The following is an 18,296-nucleotide window of genomic DNA, read 5'->3' as shown; positions in this document are numbered from 1 at the left end:
CGTCATAGGCCCCGGTGTGTGATGTTCCCCTTCCCGAGTCCAAGTGATCTCATTGTTCAGTTCCCACCTATGAGGGAGAACATGCGGTGTTTGGTTTTCTGTTCTTGCGATAGTTGAGCGTCGTTTAATATAAGTTGTTTTCTTTAGAGATAAAACATGTCTTTTGCCCAGTTTTCTATCATGTAGTGTATTTTGATCATTTGTGGAACTTCTCTATATATTTGGATACCAATCCTTTATACGTATTAAAGGCATCTTCCAATTTATGGATTCTCTTTTTATTTTCCATGGTGTCTTTTGAGGACAAGGACCAGAAGTTCTTGATATAGTTGAATTTTTGAAATTTTTAGCATTTAAAACTTTTTATGTCATATTTAAGAAACTGTTCTCTTTCCTGTGATCCTAAGTCACTTTTTCTTTCTTTCTAAAATAAAGAGTTGTCTCTCATGTTTATTGACTTAATTGTTAGGAATTGTTTTCTGTTTGGTGTGAGAATGGAAACCAGTTACTTTCCTTGCTGTCCTTCACCCCAGCCTGTCCTTTTGCGCAGCATATATGTGTATATATGTATATATATATATATACACACACACATACATACAGTTTATCCAATACCATTTTTGAAGTAGTGCAGCCTTTCCCCACAATGAATTGTAATGCCAAGTTATATATCAAATATCTATATATGCTTGGTCATTTTCTGGGCTATTTGCTTGGCCAGTTTGTCACTGCATCATTACTTTCTTAATTAGCTTCATAATAAGTCTTAATATCTGTAAGGGCAAGATGCTGCTTTCACTTCTGCCCCTAAATCCCCTCTCTTCAGATGTGTTTTGGCTTTTCCTAGGCCTTTGCTCCTCCATATAAATTATAAATGGCACAAAAATCAGATCAATTTGGGGATACATATATCCTCCAGATTGGGGATACATATGTATATATATACTATATATTTCTTAAGTCTTCTTTGAATAGTAAAACGTATTTCATGAATTTCATAGTTCTCTTCATGCAAGTTGACCCATAAATCTTCCTAGAGCTATTCCTGGGTATCTTAACGGTTTTTGTTGGTGTAAACTGCATGTCTTTGAAAATTGTTTTGGTTGCCAATTTATAAAAATGCAGTGGATTTTTGAGTAGTGATCTTCTAACCAGTAGCCTACCTAAAGTCATATCTAATTTGTTGGGATATTGTTTTCATTTTTCTGTTTTAGATAATCATTTCTGCAAATGACAGTTTTCTTATTTTGACCTGTTTTTCTCCCACTTTTGTGCCTTCTAGAACTTCTAGCTTAATGTCAAATAAATAGAAAAATCAATAGTGCCATCTTTGCCACATTCCTGATTTTCAAAAGAATACTTCCATTGCATCATCATTAATATTTGTGTCACTAAAGATAGATTATTAAGAGTTAAAAGTTAAGTAAATTTTATTTATTCTTAGGCTATTTTTTGTCTTGTTTATCATGAATGAATGTAGAATGTTATTAGATGTTTTCTTTGCAAATATTGAGGTGATTATGTGGCTTTTCTCTTTTATTGCATTAAGCATCATAACTAAATTGGGTTTATTCTTTGCTTAGAATTAATTATATCTATGTTCATGAGTCACACTACAGTAATGTCCACTTTTCATTCCTCATATTATTTTATTTTGGCTTTTTCTTTTTTAAATCAGTTTTTACCAAGATATCTATTCTCTTAGTCTTTTCTAAGTACTTTCTTCTTTGATCCTACTGAATCTTTGTTTTCTGATTCATTTATATCTCCTTTTATCTTTATTACTTTCTTCTGCTTCCTTTGAGTTGATTCTGTATTTATTGATTTGCTCAATATGTATATTTTCTAATGTGAGCAGGTATAGCCATAAGACTCTTTCAGAGTACCACTTGGGTATATTCCACAAATTTTAAAAGGTACTACTTTCATTATTGTTTAAATCTGAGTGTCTCTTAATGGAAGATTTGTCTTCTCGTAATTTCATTAGTTTTTTTGCTTGTTTTTTTTTTTTTTTTTCTTCCCTGTGATTATTTTCACCAACCAAGTTGATGACGGAAATGAAAGTAGTTCAAGAGTAAACATATCTCAGTTTCTGCCCTGAAGTGATTTCTGACAATTTTATTCAGTTTTGTACTTGTATTTTACACAGGAGAAATCCACTCCATCCTCTTCCTGTGTCCATTAATGTCAGTCCTTCCTGGTCTGTCTTGAAATCCCCTATCAGCTAGGTACTCAGTGTTCAGCAGTCCTGCTGAAGCTACTTTTAGAATTCTGGCCCAGTAGAGTATTTGTTTGATGTAAAATTATCCTTCTTCTCTGTTCTCAGGTTGCTTATGATGAATCTACAGATGAATTTGCTTCTTACTTCAACAAACAGACTTCTCCCAAGATTCTCATCACAACATCAGATAGACCTCATGGGGTAAACACATTGATTAATTTAGTTCTTGAATTCTTAATTTTCTTATTAGTTCTATTTAAAGTACTCTGTTCAGAAGAGTTAAACCTTTAGTTAACTGCCTTAAAGAATGCCTGTGAATAAGTAAATAAAGCGTAGCAGTGGTGATATGATGTAGGTTTACTCAATACGATTCTTCAGGATAGGATTTCTCAACCTCAGCGTTGTTAGCATTTTACTGGAGAATTCTTTGTTATCGTGAGCCATCCTGTTCATTATAGGATGTTTACCAGCTTCTCTGGCCTCTATGCATTAGGTACCAGTAGCAACCACACACCACTACCACTACCACCAGTTATAACCATCAAAAATGTCTCCAGATATTGCCAAATGTGTCCCCTGATGGAGCAGAATTGCCCCTAATTGAGAACCACTGCTTTAGGATGATCAGCCTTTGATAGAAGAGGAGACACTGTTCCAGTTTCATGCTTTCCTCAGTGTTGCTTTCTATTAATCATCATAATCATTATTTCTTTCCTTATGTACCACATAAGATTTTTATTCTTTTTCAAAAACTATTCAAAATTTTTGTTATTTTGTTTTGCAGAGAACAGTACGACTCTGTGAACAGCTCTCCACGGTTATACCAAACTCACATGTTTATTACAGAAGAGGACTGGCTCTGAAAAAAATTATTCCTCAGTGCATCGCAAGAGAGTTCACAGACCTGATTGTTATTAATGAAGATCGTAAAACCCCAAGTATCCTTTTTTTTTAAAGGAGGTTTTCCTGTCCTCTCCCTCAACCCCCTTAAAAATATATTTAAAAGAATAAGGAAATATTGCCTATAACTTTCAGAAAATAATTTTTTTATCAGAAAATTATATCTCTTTCCAAGAATCTATAAACTGATTTTTCCTTTGTATTCACCATTTATCAGGCACATGCTACAGCCGAGAGATTATTTTAACCCTTAGTAAAAGATGCAGAGATAAAACAAGAGACAGCCTTCAGGAAATTCATAGGTGGAGTAAATGGATATGTAAACTGACAAAATATAGTGTGGATGGTACAATTAAACAGAGAAATGCAGGATAGAGTGGGGACCCTGTGATTGGTACAAAGTCTGCCCTGGGAGGAAGGACTTCCTGTAGAAAGAGATGCTGAAGCTGGATCTAGATGGATGAGGGTGAAGCAGGGGAATGAGGCAGAGAAAAGCGCTCAGTGCAGAGGGACAACCATTTGGAAAGAGAGGGAGGAAAGGGCTGACCTAGTTGGGGATCTGCATATGGTTTGTTATGGCTAGATTTTATGTTGCCAGAGGTGGTGTCACAGGATTAAGTTTTTGAGGTAGAGACTCAGGCCCATGTTATGTGTTTGTTCCAGTCTAAATTTTTTTGTGAGTCTCAGATCTGAGATGAATGTGTCACCTGAACCCAAGTTATTTCTTCCTATTGAGATAAGAGACTTCATAAAGGGTATGTAGGTTTCTTGTTATTGTTGCTATTGTTTTATTTATTTATTGAATGATGGCTGTGAGTTCAGTAGCTTTAAAGATGACCAATTGAATGAGTCATCTTTATGATTTTTAATTTCATTAAGATAAAATTATAAAGAATTTACAAAAAAAAATAGGGACAAGACTTTCTGTGGTGCCAGAATAACATTTTATTTCTTTTTTTTTTTTTTTTTTTTAATTGAGACAGAGTCTCGCCCTGTCACCCAGGCTGGAGTACAGTGGTGCGATCTCGGCTTACTGCAAGCTCCGCCTCCCGGGTTTACGCCATTCTCCTGCCTCAGCCTCCTGAGTAACTGGGACTACAGGCGCCCGCCGCATCGCCCGGCTAGTTTTTTTGTATTTTTTTTAGTAGAGACAGAGTTTCACTGTGTTAGCCAGGATGGTCTCGATCTCCTGACCTTGTGATCCGCCCATCTCGGCCTCCCAAAGTGCTGGGATTACAGGCTTGAGCCACCGCGCCCGGCCAACATTTTATTTCTAATATCAGTGAACACTGTTGTTTTTAAATTAGTGACTTAAAAGGCTGTTTTTTAAAAATCTAACTTTTATGATTTTTATTGTTTTCAATATAACTTACTTTATCCACTTGTTCTAGTAGCTTTCCAGAAACTAGAATAAACTATAACAAGCTTTGTAATGTGTTTTGTTGGCCATATTGTAATTTGGTTTACCGGATTAATGTATCAAAGTATCTGAAATCTCTTGAATACTTAACTACTCCAGAAAAAATTTGTTTTTAAGGTAGTTGCTACCTCTTTTTCTTTTTTTAAACTGCCTCCACAAAGTGGTAAGGTCTGTTTTCCTCTTTTTATTTTTGGCAGTTAAAAAACAACTGTCATCACTTTGAGGCCACTAGTAACCCTGCTAAGAAGCAGGCATTCATCAATTCAATAAATGTTCTATCCTTATTTTATCCAGGGTGTTTTATATAGTCACACAGATCTCACCTATATCATCTATTGCCTTTAAAAAGTTTACATTTTCTGGCTGGGCATGGTGGCTCACACCTGTAGTCCCAGCACTTTGGGAGGCCTAGGCCAGCAGATTGCTTGAGGTCAGGAGTTTGAGACCAGCCTGGCCAACATGGCAAAATCGCATCTCTACTAAAAATACGAAAATTAGCTGGGTGTGGTGGCACATGCCAGTAATCCCAGCTACTTGGGAGGCTGAGGCACTAGAATTACTTGAACCCGGGAGGCAAAGGTTGCCATGAGCCGAGATGGTGCCCACTGCACTCCAGCCTGGGGTGACAGGCCAAGACTGTCAAAAAAAAATATAGTGGTGATTCCTGGAGACTTAGCATGGGTTCAGGAAAAAAAAGCACAACTCCTAATGATGACACATGGCGGAAAAGTTGAAAAAACAGGATTTAGCCTGTGGGAAAGTAGATTCTAGGATCATGGCATCTTTCTAAAGACATTGGAGGGGCTACTGTATGAAAGAGTAGTGCTCAGTGGTGGAAGTAAAGGGATATACTTTTTTGACTTATTCTAAAATAGAACTTCATCAGCTGTCTAAACTGTAGAAACCTACTAGTGGCTTTGAGTCAGGGCAGCTGTTTTATCAAATACAGATTGCGTTATTTGCTAGTTTTGTGATTTTAGTCAAGTTTCTTAGCCACTCAATTTCCTCATTTTTTAAATGTAGGAAATAATAACTATCTTTAGAGTTCCCATAAAGATCACATTAAATGTATTATGTTTATAAAGCATAGTGTCTGGTAGTGCCATGTGGTAGTCATTTTAGTAAACATGTGGTATAGTGAGAAGCATGTAAACTTTATCTTTACAGACCTACATCCTGTATTCATTATTTCTAAATGGGGAACTACTGGCATTTGAGGTAGGGTAATTATTTGTGCTACACTCTTGGCAGCTTGTAAGATGGTTTGCATTCCTGGCCTTTGGATTCTAAATACCAGTAACACTTCAGTCATCCTGACAAACAAAATGCCTCTGTACATTTCCAAATGTGAGCAGCTGTCAGCCAAGGGCTTAAGCTAGGTGCAGTCCCACCCTAGTTGAGATGTGCAGTTGCCTTGGTCTGATTTACTTAGGCTAATTTACTTGACCCTCTTCAGCCTCTTTTCCTCATTACTGAAATAGGCATGATGACTCTTGTTTTGCATGATTTGTGTTAGGGATTAGCAGTAATGTAAATAAAGCCTCTTGCACAATGCAGGTACACAGGAAAAGAAGTTATTTAGAAACTGGTAAGTTTGGATTTTGTACTTTGCTTTTGACACAGACCACAATTTAGTGGGAATGTTCTAGAAAGGATTTAAGCCTTGATTTGGGGGTTGGAAAAAATGACTTATATCTCCTAGACCCCTTAATAAATACTTTTGGCTGTATTTCGTGAAGTTTAACCTGTGGTGAATCTTTTAAAATGATAGAATTCAAACGTTTGCTGAAAAATCTGCCTGCAGTCTCAGCACTTTGGGAGGTTAAGGCAGGTGTATCGGTTGAGACCAGCCTGGGCAAGATGACAAAACCCTGTCTCTACAAAAATTAGCTGGGCATGATGGCATGCCTGTAGTCCCATTTACTCGGGAGGCTGAGGTGGGAAGATTGCTTGAGCCGGAGAGGTTGAGGCTGCAGTGACCCATGGTCGTACCATTGCACTTCAGCCTGGACTGCAGAGTGAGACTGTCTCAAAAAAAAAGAAAAAAATTCCCATCCCTAACTAAGTGTTAGCAGATTAGTTGGGAAGAAAGGTGTTTTCCTGACTGTAACTCAAATAAGTGATGAATGCTGTGGTAGCAGTAAGAACTGAGAAGATTTAGATCTTAATTCTGACTGCATAAAAAGGTGACATTTGAAGTAGACCATAATAGATGAGTAAAATGTTGCAGGTATTCAAATTAGCAGAAGCAAAAAATGCATGCTAGGATTAACATATATAGTACATAAGACTGCGAGTGCCTACCAGTTAGGAAACAGCTTCGTGTGGGCATAGGGTAAATAGGTTGAAAAGGTAATTTGTGGCCACATTATGAATCTCATACCAATGTTGTCTTTCTGTAGATGAGTCTGTGATGAGAGTAGTATGAAATTAGCTACAGCTGTCAAGACTGTGAAGGTATCTAGTTTGTTTTTCACTTAGCACATGAGAAACTATGGTACAGATATAATGAAACAGCTAAGTCCCATAGCTGGTTACTTATAGAACCAAGGCCTAAGTCCAGACTTGATTTTACAATCTGCATTAGGAGATGTACTTGAGATGGTGAGGAAAAAGGTCAGACCAACCACAATACTACTTTAATAATCTAGGTGGAAAATCTCGAGGACCTCACTATGACAGTAAGGGTAAAGAGAATGCTAAGTGAGGAAATTCTGAAGGTTACAGCAGTTGAGATTTGGTGGGAGAGGGAGAAGTTGAAGATACCATAGCTTCTAATCTGGAGGAATGAGTGTTGATGCCATTGTAAAAAGATGGCAACATCTGCTTTGAAAGATACATATTATATGCAGATAGACTTGAAACCATCTGATTCTGGCCTATTTAAGTTGTTGAATCAGATGAAATGTGTTTGAAAATTTCTTCTAAACTAGAAAAGCGTAATACAAAGTGAAAGCCCTGTCCATTGCCATTAATATGCCTGCTTGTAATGCCATTAAGCAATAGCCAAGAATTACTCATGAAAAGTAAAGGTGTTTCAAGTGAAGGTCAGGTTGTGCCACAAAAACTTGAAGAACATTATATAGGTAGCAACCTTAGTTTGCAGCACCCAGAACTTCTAGAGTTCTTGGGCTGCTAGTCCTGCTGGTTGTAGGTAGGTGATCTTAAATTTCATTTGTAGTTTAGTGTGTCTAGCATAATTCTCAATTTATGGGAAATGACAGTCAGTGAATGGCTATTATTTGGTTAGTTGATTATAATTTGTGGTACAGTAATCCTAAGTAAGGGCTGATCTCTTGCAAAATACTAATAACCTTAATTTCATAAAGGAAAGTTTAGGAGTCTGGTCTCATGGGACGTTATTCAAAGTTGACAGCATATTCTGACCATACAGATGTGTAAAAGTGACATTTTGGGGTTATACATCTTCAGAACATGGAGGTAAAACACTGTATTTGCAGTGTTACATGATTGTAGAATCCCATCCTATTTTACTCCTAAGAGTAGTGGTCAGTTAAAGAGCTTTTTTTCACCTACTTTAGGGTACCGTAACATACCCTATTGAGGGTGATGATTAACTATTATATTGTAAAAAGAGAAAAAAAGGACTACCCTAGTCTATTTTCTTGGAAGATTTTGACTGATTTTGAGCTTTTGATATGGTAGGAAAATGTCACTTTAGAGGAATACGTACATCTGCCTTTTCACTTGGGTACAGATTTTAGGGACCTTTGGATGTAGAGGACCAGTTATTTAAACAATTAGGTTGAGATTACAGAGTTCAATGTGTTTCTCTTAACTTTTATGAACAGATGGACTTATTTTGAGTCACTTGCCAAATGGCCCAACTGCTCATTTCAAAATGAGCAGTGTTCGTCTTCGTAAAGAAATTAAGGTAAGTTTTATACATTCCTTGATTGGCATTGATCTCTTCACAGTATTTGATTAGTAGATGCTGTATCTTATAGCTCTAATTTATTTTAATAATGGCATTTTTTCTCCTGATTACAGCAGTTTTTATCTATCAGTTTTCTTGGGAGACTGTGGTTAAGTTACACAGCCGGCAGGCAATAGTCTTCATTACTATGAAGCACGTTGATTTTCTAATAGGATATTTTTTGTTGCATTCACTGCATATTAAAATAATTTTAGATACGTCTTATTTCATGGGTTTGGTAAGCCATCTGTGGTAGTTTGTCACTAAAAAACGATAAATTTTGCAAATTTGTCATGTAAATTTTGATATTTGAAATTGCATTGGGAGGTATTGCCAATTAGCTTAGCTCATGGTGATATTTATTTTTCATTATTTTTCTAGAGAAGAGGCAAGGACCCCACAGAACACATACCTGAAATAATTCTGAATAATTTTACAACACGGCTGGGTCATTCAATTGGACGTATGTTTGCATCTCTCTTCCCTCATAATCCTCAATTTATTGGAAGGCAGGTTGCCACATTCCACAATCAACGGGATTATATATTCTTCAGATTTCACAGGTGAGGAAGGTAAACTTGTTGAACTTTGACTTGAATCATGAAATATATTTTCAACATGAACTAATTTTCCAATATATTGTAGCAAGTATCATACAAGATAAAATGAATTATCTTTTGAACCCTGTCATAATGTTAAACAATAGCTCATTCAGATTAACTTTTTGTCTTTGAAGATACATATTCAGGAGTGAAAAGAAAGTGGGAATTCAGGAACTTGGACCACGTTTTACCATAAAATTAAGGTCTCTTCAGAAAGGAACCTTTGATTCTAAATATGGAGAGTATGAATGGGTCCATAAGGTATGTGCTTATTGTTTTAAAAAACTAATTTTTAAAGTATGGGATAAGAGGGTGGGAGGAGAGAGAGCATCAGGAATAGCTAACGGATGCTGGGCTTAATACCTAGGTGATGAAAATGATCTGTGCAGCAAACCACTATGGCACATGTTTACCTATGTAACAAACCTGCACATCCTGCACATATACCGCTGGAAAAAAAAAGCTACAATATCTGGGTTTGGTGATTAACCGTGGTTCATCTGAAGTATAAACATCAGTGGTTCTCAAAGTGGTACCAGCACCATTACCTACGAACCTGTTAGGAATGAAAATTCTTTGGCCCGCAGACCTATTGGATCAGCAACTTAGGGGGTGGGGCCCAGCAGCAATCCGCTTATAAGCCTGTGTTATATGTGACTCTGTTACATGTTTCTTGAGAACTACTGATAGTTTTCTTAGACGTTTGGAGATAGACGTTTGGAGATCATCATCTTAAATAGTTTTCTTAGATGTGTGGAGATCATCATCTTAAATCATAAATGAAAACTTTCAATGTTTTAAAACATCTTTTTTTTTTTTTTGAGATGGAGTCTCAGCTCTGTTGCCCAGGCTGGAGTGCAGGGGCACCATCCCTGCTCACTGCAGCCTCTGCCTCCTGGGTTCAAGCTATTCTCCTGCCTCAGCCTCCCGAGTAGCTGGGATTACAAGCGTGCACCACCACACTGGCTAATTTTTTGTATTTTTAGTAGAGACGGTTTCACCGTGTTAGCCAGGATGGTCTTGATCTCCTGATCCGCCCGCCTCAGCCTCCCAAAGTGCTGGGATTACAGGTGTAAGCCACCGCACTTGGTCTAAAACATCCTTTTCTATCTAGTATAAGCAGTACTTCACTTAGTAACATTTTATTTTAAAATCACACACACACACAAAGTAACTGCCAACATCTTTTATATTAGACCGAAGACTGACTATTCAGGGTCTCACACAAACCCAGTTTTTCAGTGTGTTACCTATGAAGTTCTAGGGACGTTAACTTTTACTATTTTACCTGAACTGTTAATTATATTTTTGTTTTATTTTCTTCTTCCACTCCCCCGCTTTCCACTTTCAGCCCCGGGAAATGGATACAAGTAGAAGAAAATTCCATTTATAAAGTACTGAGAGAATAATATTGGATTTTGCTGAACAGGCCTATCTTGAACTTGGGTAATTTATTTTTGACAGAATACTCTCTTCAAAATGGCATTTGTTGATTTCATAAGCCTCTCACGTTTGGACAAATTACCAAATGCCATGAATTGCCACTGTGTGTTTATGTAGAAAATACAAATAAAAGTTATTTTGATGGCTTAGGTTTTCTTAAATTTAGTTATCTTGTTTTTGCGTAACTGAATAATTAAGTTGGAATCAAGATTCAGATTAACTTTCCTATTTGCATAGAACACATGAGAGGAATAAAATGGTTGGTAAATATTGGCTAACCCTTGATTTTTACACCAGATTAATCTTGGATTCCCAGTGTCTGGCACAGTTTTAATAACTTAAATGGAGGCCAGGTTTCTGGATGTTTTAACATTCTCTTAAGCCTTCAGAAGGGTAAAAAATTTAAAGCAAAATGATCTACCGGGGTTTAAAGCAAAGTTGCAAATTACTGAAGCTAATCTTTGCTTCCTGATTTTGAGGTGTTTGGTTTTTTGTGGCCAGGTTGGGGGAGCTCTTTTTTACCTCATTACATGGTGCTGTAGTACTCCATTCAGGCACTGAAACAAAGTTAACCCTATAAGTAACTCATGCATGGAAACCTGTAGAACTTAACAGCCTCCTCCTGACGTTACAAGAATAAAGGTTTGCGGTTTACCTTTAATTCCCTAGCAGTCTTGCCAGATGTATGGCATAAAGTCATGTAAGAAGAGTAGGTGGAACAAACTGTACAAACTTAACCCCTTCAGGTGTTCAGAACAGATTAATATACCATGTATTTAATACCAATAATAATGCAAAATAAAACTTTCATACTAAGTTTTATTGTATGCTGCCGCCAGTGTATATAAAACAATTACCCTTGTGAAACAGAAATTCATGAAAATTCAGAGAGGTAGATGTTAAGGACTGACAAAAGTAGAAGTTTGTATATTATGGCACATGTGTTACAGGGATAAGCTTTTGTACAGGCTTCAAATGTAGCTCTCTTGAATATTCACTGGATCATAAGGAGTGGTTTGGGAAACCTAAGATAGGAAAAAAAAGGTGAGTTAGGGTAAAGTATCAAAAAATATACTTTTTAATTTTTTTCATGAATAACCTAAGAGAAACAGGATGGGAAATGCCTGTGGTGCAGTAACCAGTAAAATCTTTCCCTTAATTTTCACAACCACTCTGATATATAAGTCATTCCTGTTTTATAAACAGACTTACAGATTAACTTGCTAAGATTACTGCCAAAATATATTCTGTATATAATAAAAAAAGGTTAATAAAGCTCTCTTAAGAAAAATCCAAACATCCGGGCCGGGCGCGGTGGCTCAAGCCTGTAATCCCAGCACTTTGGGAGGCCGAGGCGGGTGGATCACTAGGTCAGGAGATCAAGACCATCCTGGCTAACATGGTGAAACCCCGTCTCTACTAAAAATACAAAAAACTAGCCGGGCGTGGTGGCGGGCGCCTGTAGTCCCAGCTACTCGGAGGCTGAGGCAGAAGAATGGCGTGAACCCAGGAGGCGGAGCTTGCAGTGAGCCGAGATTGCGCCATTGCACTCCAGCCTGGGCGACACAGCAAGACTCCGTCTCAAAAAAAAAAAAAAAAAAAAAAAAAAAATCCAAACATCCTTAGAAAAATGAGCAGGAGTATTTAGCAGGGCAGTTTGGCAGTATCTAGTGAAGTAGAAGATGCAACCACACTTCTAGTTACCTAGATAAACCCAGACATAGAGAAACATGTACAAGGATATTGACTATATTAGTATTTTAACCGCAAAGAACTGAAACACCTAAATATAACTCCATAAGAGAATGGATAAACGAAGGTTTCTACATATGATGGAATACAAAGCTATAAGTTATGCCTTAAAAAATAAGTTATGTTTTCTAACCATAAAATATTTCAGTTAAGAGTATAAACTAAAAAATTTAAAAAATGAAAGAATATTAAATTTTAAAAAGTGCACTAAAAAATTAAAACATGAGCAGACTAACTTTAGGATTATTGATATGGAAAGGTACAAAAGTGTTAATCTGAGATATTTTGTAACAAAAATGTTTAAGAGGCATAAACAGAATGCTATGAAAAATGTTTAATCTCACCTAAAATAATAACAAACAAGACTTAGGGCTCAAGGAAAAAGCATTCTCATGTTTCTAGTGGAAGGCCAAAGTATTATATTGGCAGGGGATATCAAGTACAACATTGTAAAAATGTTAAATGTTCACTCCTTGACTAATTTTACTTCTAGAAATTTATAATAGAGGTACGAAGTATATATATAGTTGTTCACCAAAATCTTCACCTCACTGTAACCTCAAATTTTGGAAACTTAAATATTCAAGGAAGTATAATTGAATCACAGTACAACCATTAAAGATCTTGTTGACAAAGAATATTTAAGGAAATAAGAAATTCACCATTTAAAAAAGGCAGAATGAAAAAGCAAATACTGATCCTTAAATTTTTTTAATTAAAACATTTTCATGGCACCCATAAAATGTTTCATACAAAAACTACCTTAATTTTACATGTGTTTCCTCACTGTCAATAAGCCTGTCGTCTTATCTGCATTTTTTGTGTATACATGTTCTACTGATTAAGTTTTTAATCCTGTATTATTTCTTCTATTTTGTTGTGTGTAAAGAAGGAAAATTTTTAAAAGCTGGAATCTCAAAAAAAAAAAAAAAAAAAAAACAAATTCCTCTTAAAAGGAAATACAGGGCTGGGCACAGTGGCTCACGTCTGTAATCCCAGCATTTTGGGAGGCTGAGGTGGGTGGATCACCTGAGGTCAGGAGTTTGAGACTAGCCTGACCAACATGAAGAAACCCTGTCTCTACTAAAAATACAAAAATCAGCTGGGTGTGGTGGTGTGCACCTGTAATCCCAGTTACTCAGGAAGCTGAGGCAGGAGCACTTGAACCCAGGAAGCAGAGGTTGCAGTGAGCTGAGATTGCCCCATTGCACTCCAGCGATAAAACTGTATTTATACACATAACTCCAATGTAGATTCTTTACATTCATGCCACTCAGTGTAGGTCTAGTACTATCAGCATAAGTGGGCAGTTGTAAGAAATGCAAGTTGTAGGGACTCACTTCAGACCTTCTGAATTCGAATTTGCATTTTAACAAAGTGATTTGCATATATTCAAGCTAATTATTCTTCTCCTAGCCCAAATTGCTTCAAATCTTAATATCCACCAAGCTGTTTTCTTATACTGCTGGGATTAATAGACATTATTTTACATTCTGGATTCTTACCCCAGCCATATTTTTAAAATTGAGCAATTCATTTAAACACTTATCTGTAGATTCCTATGAACAAACTAATAAAACTATTAATAGCTGCCCAGTATTTTATTCATATGAAAATAAACCACTCTGTAAAGTGAATATAAGAACTGAGGTTAAAAAAAATCATTAATAAACCATAAAAATATGAAACTTCCAAAAACTACCATGAAGAATTAAATGAATAGTACCAGAAACAAAGAATATTATAATAAACAGTTAAATATGAAAGTGAATTACTTCTTCATGTGCATTTTTGTGCACATGACACCTGTTTTCAAAGGGCTTTTTTTCCCCCTGGTACTTCAAAAAACTTAAAACATCTTAACAAATCATTGTATTTACTGGAAACATGTTCTTATACAGACTTCCTGGACACTACCAGGTCTACAAAGCTTAATTAAGGAGGGCAAAACTATGTAACAAGGTATTTTAGGAAGCAGCTTCCTGGGCTTTGGAGAGTCAGAATGTTAGTAAGGGGTGTGTGCCATATACAAAACCTTTTTTTAAAAAGTACTATTAGTTTGCCTCTCATAGGTCAATATTGAGTACATTCCCTAACTAAAGTACTAAGAATTTATAAAATGCAGCACCCTTCAGTTACATTTTAAATGATCCAAAACGTTTTTGGTCACATCTCTTAGACTAACATACATTTGTACACATGGCATTTGATCTGGAAAGCACAAATTAATGTACTGAAGCATGCTTTAATAAAGCCAGCAGGGTCTTCAGTTTTTAATTCTCTGAAATTCAGTCCACTGTCTGTCTGCTACCAAGAACTCATATAGTGCATTTCCTTCATGTTTCATCTTTAATCCAACAAATGAGAACAAAACATAAAGCCTGTTCTACCTCAGTCCAAACGCCTTTACCACACTGGCTTACTCAGTTACATCTGATTTTCTCTTGCATTTCCAATTCCCAGTCTTTGCTATACTGCTCTACATCTGGGTTTAGTTAGAGCAATAACATCAAAGAGTTAATCCAAATCATCTGGTAGTACTTTAAGTTATCCCCATAAACAATACAGTTTTTTTAAAAACTGTCTAAGTATTTGCCAGGTACACGAAAAGAAAACTAGTACTTGAGGACTCCCAAGATGCATATGCCATTAGGCTGATGCTCTAAAAAGTGACAAATGGCTTGTTACAGCAGTGGGATTTTGTAGTAACTCTCCTATACCCTCTTTATGGTTATTAAATCCTCTACTTAACCTTCTTTATAGTAAAATAGAAACGATTAGCCTTCATGACTACTAAGTCAGCAAGTTTCATGAATCCTTACTTTCCTTTCAAAACAGAAAAATACTGGAAATGGAGGGCCAAAGGAAAGGGCATGGGATGATCTTTTAAGTGCTGCAAAGAAAGAGAAGACTAGTTATTCCTACAATGTGGGTTTTGGTTTTAATTTAAGGAAACTTACCTTTGAAAGATTCATTTTACTACAAAAAGGAACAGACTTTCTGAGGCCTGAAGGGATTTGTACTTGAAGATACTCCAGTCAGCAGAGGGTCATGTTGAGCATTCTGCAGACAGAATTGTTTCAAGTCTGCAGCTGCCTGGGAAACCTATACATAACAAAGAGGGGAGGGAAGCGCCAGATGGTGAGAACATTTTAATGAAGGTTTTCTCAATCTTTGGAAATACTGTACTTCCAATAAAACAGTACTTCTCTTGCTTCAAAAGAAGATACTATATAATAATTGAAGACTTAAGTCATATAGTGAGCTGTCTTTTTTTTTTTTTGAGACGGAGTCTCGCTCTGTCGCCAGGCTAGAGTGCAGTGGTGCGATCTCGGCTCACTGCAGCTTCCCCCTCCCGGGTTCAAGCGATTCTCCTGCCTCAGCCTCCTGAGTAGCTGGGACTACAGGCGCGCATCACCACGCCCAGCTAATTTTTGTATTTGTAGTAGAGACAGGGTTTCACCATGTTGGCCAGGATGGTCTTGATCTCTTGACCTTGTGATCTGCCCGCGTTGGCCTCCCAAAGTGCGAGATTACAGGCGTGAGCCACCGCACCCAGCCTAGTGAGCTCTTAATACTTAAAACCAATGCTTGTAAATAAGACTGATTTAAAGTATGTTTTCTTTGGTTACTAGAAGCATCAGATGACTGAGTACAAACAGTAGAATTATGTTTATTTTTGCAAAGCACAGCACATCTTATTAATAATAGGCTGTTCAAGTGCAAACCTGAGGGTACTTAACATCTTGTTTCTTAAAAAAAATTAAAGGTTAAACAAAAAGCAATAACGTTCTAGCAAACTATTATTTTGTCTTGAAAGCAGTATTAACTGGAAAAATGCTACTGTGAATGAACATAATGTGGGATAGCACATAATTTAGAAACGCAAACACTGTAAGAATGCATTCAGTATACTGATGCTCAAATTTATCAGACCCTTATACTGTTGCATTTAAACTAAAATTAAAAGAGGCATACATTCTTTCACTTAGACATCTACTATTTCTATATATTCTGCTAAGGTGATGTAGGATATAAACAAAATAACCATAAAGCCATAGAAGTTCCTTAAGTCCTGTTTGGGTGGCTCTGTATATGTATATTAACACTTAAACCATATTTAAGTCAATAGTTTCTTAAAGGCAGGCTGCTTAGAAAAACTGTTAAATTGAAGTTTGCTATCAGCCTTTCAGTCACATGACACTGGGCAGAAATCTGTCACTGTCTAGTTTAATAACATTAAAATATTGATGGTATACAAATAACCAAAACAATGAACTGAACCGTTCAGACGTGGAACATGAATCTAATATCTGAAGTCTTGAACTGAGATTTAAGAAGTGGGAGAAATACTCATTTATTTTATTCTCAGTCTTTACCACAAGGAGGCTGGGAGCAGGTGTCCAGTCCATCCAGCTGGATATGTGACCTTAGGGAATTAATAGCATCACAAATGCTCTCTATACCAAGAACCCCTGCAGATTACAGCTGTACCTCCAACCTGATAAAATAATTCATCATCCTAAGATGAATCTAAACGCTTATCGAATCTATTTGTGTGTCTGGCTTATACAACAGTCCAGGGTAATGAGTTCCATAGGTTTAATAGCTCCTATGTAAAAGAAGTATTTTTACAAATGACTTAAACCCCCTCATCCCCTCCCTTCCAAAAGAAGTGTAGCTAAAGTAGGGGAACAGTGGTGTCCTTTTTCAACAAATATTGTAACAATGTTTAGTGTTTCATTCATATTAACCAGCAGGAAGCATAAAGAGTACCTGTTAATTTTCTATTTAAAGTGTAGGTGGGGTCCAATGTAACTCCCTTTCACAAGTTCCAAGCACCACTATGTGCTGCATATACTTACAGGCACTGAGAATACATAACAGCCAGAGAGAGCCCTGTTGTTATGGAACTGATAGTTCAGAGAAAATGACAGACACAGTGCTCTGTAGTAAAATGAGTAATCGTTTAGATGGTGACTGGGTGCCCACCTAAGGGAAGGTGTCTGAGGTGACATTGAAACTGAGATCTCAATGACAAAAGATCCAACCAAATAACCATCAGTGAGAAACAGCATTCCAAACAGTGAGGAAAGCTGAGACAAAGACTCTAAAACTGGAACAAGCTGCTAGCCCCCAAGGCACTGTAACAATCACCATCCAGGAGGTTGAAACCCTGTAATCCTGGCCTAATTATTAGTGCCCCTTTTCACTCTCAAAAATGTCCTGACCTACCTATGACAGTTTGTCAAGCACTTATGATAAGTTCTATCAACTGTACTCAAACATAAAGGTTAAAATATTGTACTAGTTTAAAAATCTCACAAAAAATCACCTAGCCCAGTCATTGATAAAATAGATACACAATGTTAAACCACATTTAGCAACATGTCTAAAGAAAAGCTCATTAAAAAGTCCCAAAGGGGATGCTCCCCTTCTTGCTACAGCCTTAACATCAGGCAGTAACTCCAAAACCAAATCATTTCTGGTGCCTTTAATGATCCCGACCAGAACCAGAAGGCTACTAAGATTTAGGTAGGATCGGTTTTGGGGGATTAGGGGAGCAGCAGCTAGGGTTTTCAAATTAAAGTTCTTGGAGTATTTTAGTCTGAGGACCTCATGTCATTTTCTTTGGAGACTAAGTATGTACAATGTATTGCTTTCACTATCCCGCCCCATGTTTTCTTTCTTGGTCCATCCTATCTGTGATAAAGCCATACCTGAATGATATATAATGGTTAATAAATAAAATGATTTCGAATTTCAGACCCAAATCAAGACTCACTAGAAACCACTGTGATGAGGTAAGAATTGGGAGAGTAGAGAAATAGATTCCAAACTGTAGTGAGGTCTACAGCACTTCAAGGACTCTAAGTGAGGGGGATCCCACACCAAGACGAATGAGAATTTCTCTTCCCTTCTGAGTTGACCACAACTGAGTAAGCAGGTCCCTCACATTTCTAGTTAACAAAGCTAAATGGGAGACCCTCTCTCAGGGGGATCCTACAACAAGACGAATGA

The 18,296-nt window shown here is 36.8% G+C and overlaps 1 protein-coding gene across 2 annotated transcripts in view; it reads left to right on the top strand.

Moving 5' to 3' along the window:
- RPF1 (ribosome production factor 1 homolog (S. cerevisiae)) overlaps positions 1-10,791 on the top strand; it is a 21,428-nt gene extending 10,637 nt beyond the window's left edge. Inside the window, exons 4-9 of one of the 2 annotated variants that reach the window (XM_011956122.1) lie at positions 2,327-2,422; positions 3,006-3,159; positions 8,354-8,436; positions 8,860-9,041; positions 9,215-9,341; positions 10,432-10,791. In XM_011956122.1, coding sequence (XP_011811512.1) covers positions 2,327-2,422; positions 3,006-3,159; positions 8,354-8,436; positions 8,860-9,041; positions 9,215-9,341; positions 10,432-10,473 — 684 coding nt within the window. In that variant the 3' untranslated portion in view covers positions 10,474-10,791. Of the gene's footprint in view, positions 1-2,326; positions 2,423-3,005; positions 3,160-8,353; positions 8,437-8,859; positions 9,042-9,214; positions 9,727-10,431 lie in introns of those variants that run through there. The other variant, XM_011956121.1, reaches the window with a different exon arrangement.
- Positions 10,792-18,296: the final 7,505 nt, after the last annotated feature.

Source organism: Colobus angolensis, unplaced genomic scaffold (genome assembly GCF_000951035.1).
Source record: "Colobus angolensis palliatus isolate OR3802 unplaced genomic scaffold, Cang.pa_1.0 Scaffold41, whole genome shotgun sequence".
In the NCBI taxonomy this organism is placed as follows: domain Eukaryota; kingdom Metazoa; phylum Chordata; class Mammalia; order Primates; family Cercopithecidae; genus Colobus; species Colobus angolensis.
The sequence above is the reverse complement of the archived record's forward strand: the minus strand, read 5'-3'. Positions and strand labels throughout refer to the sequence as shown.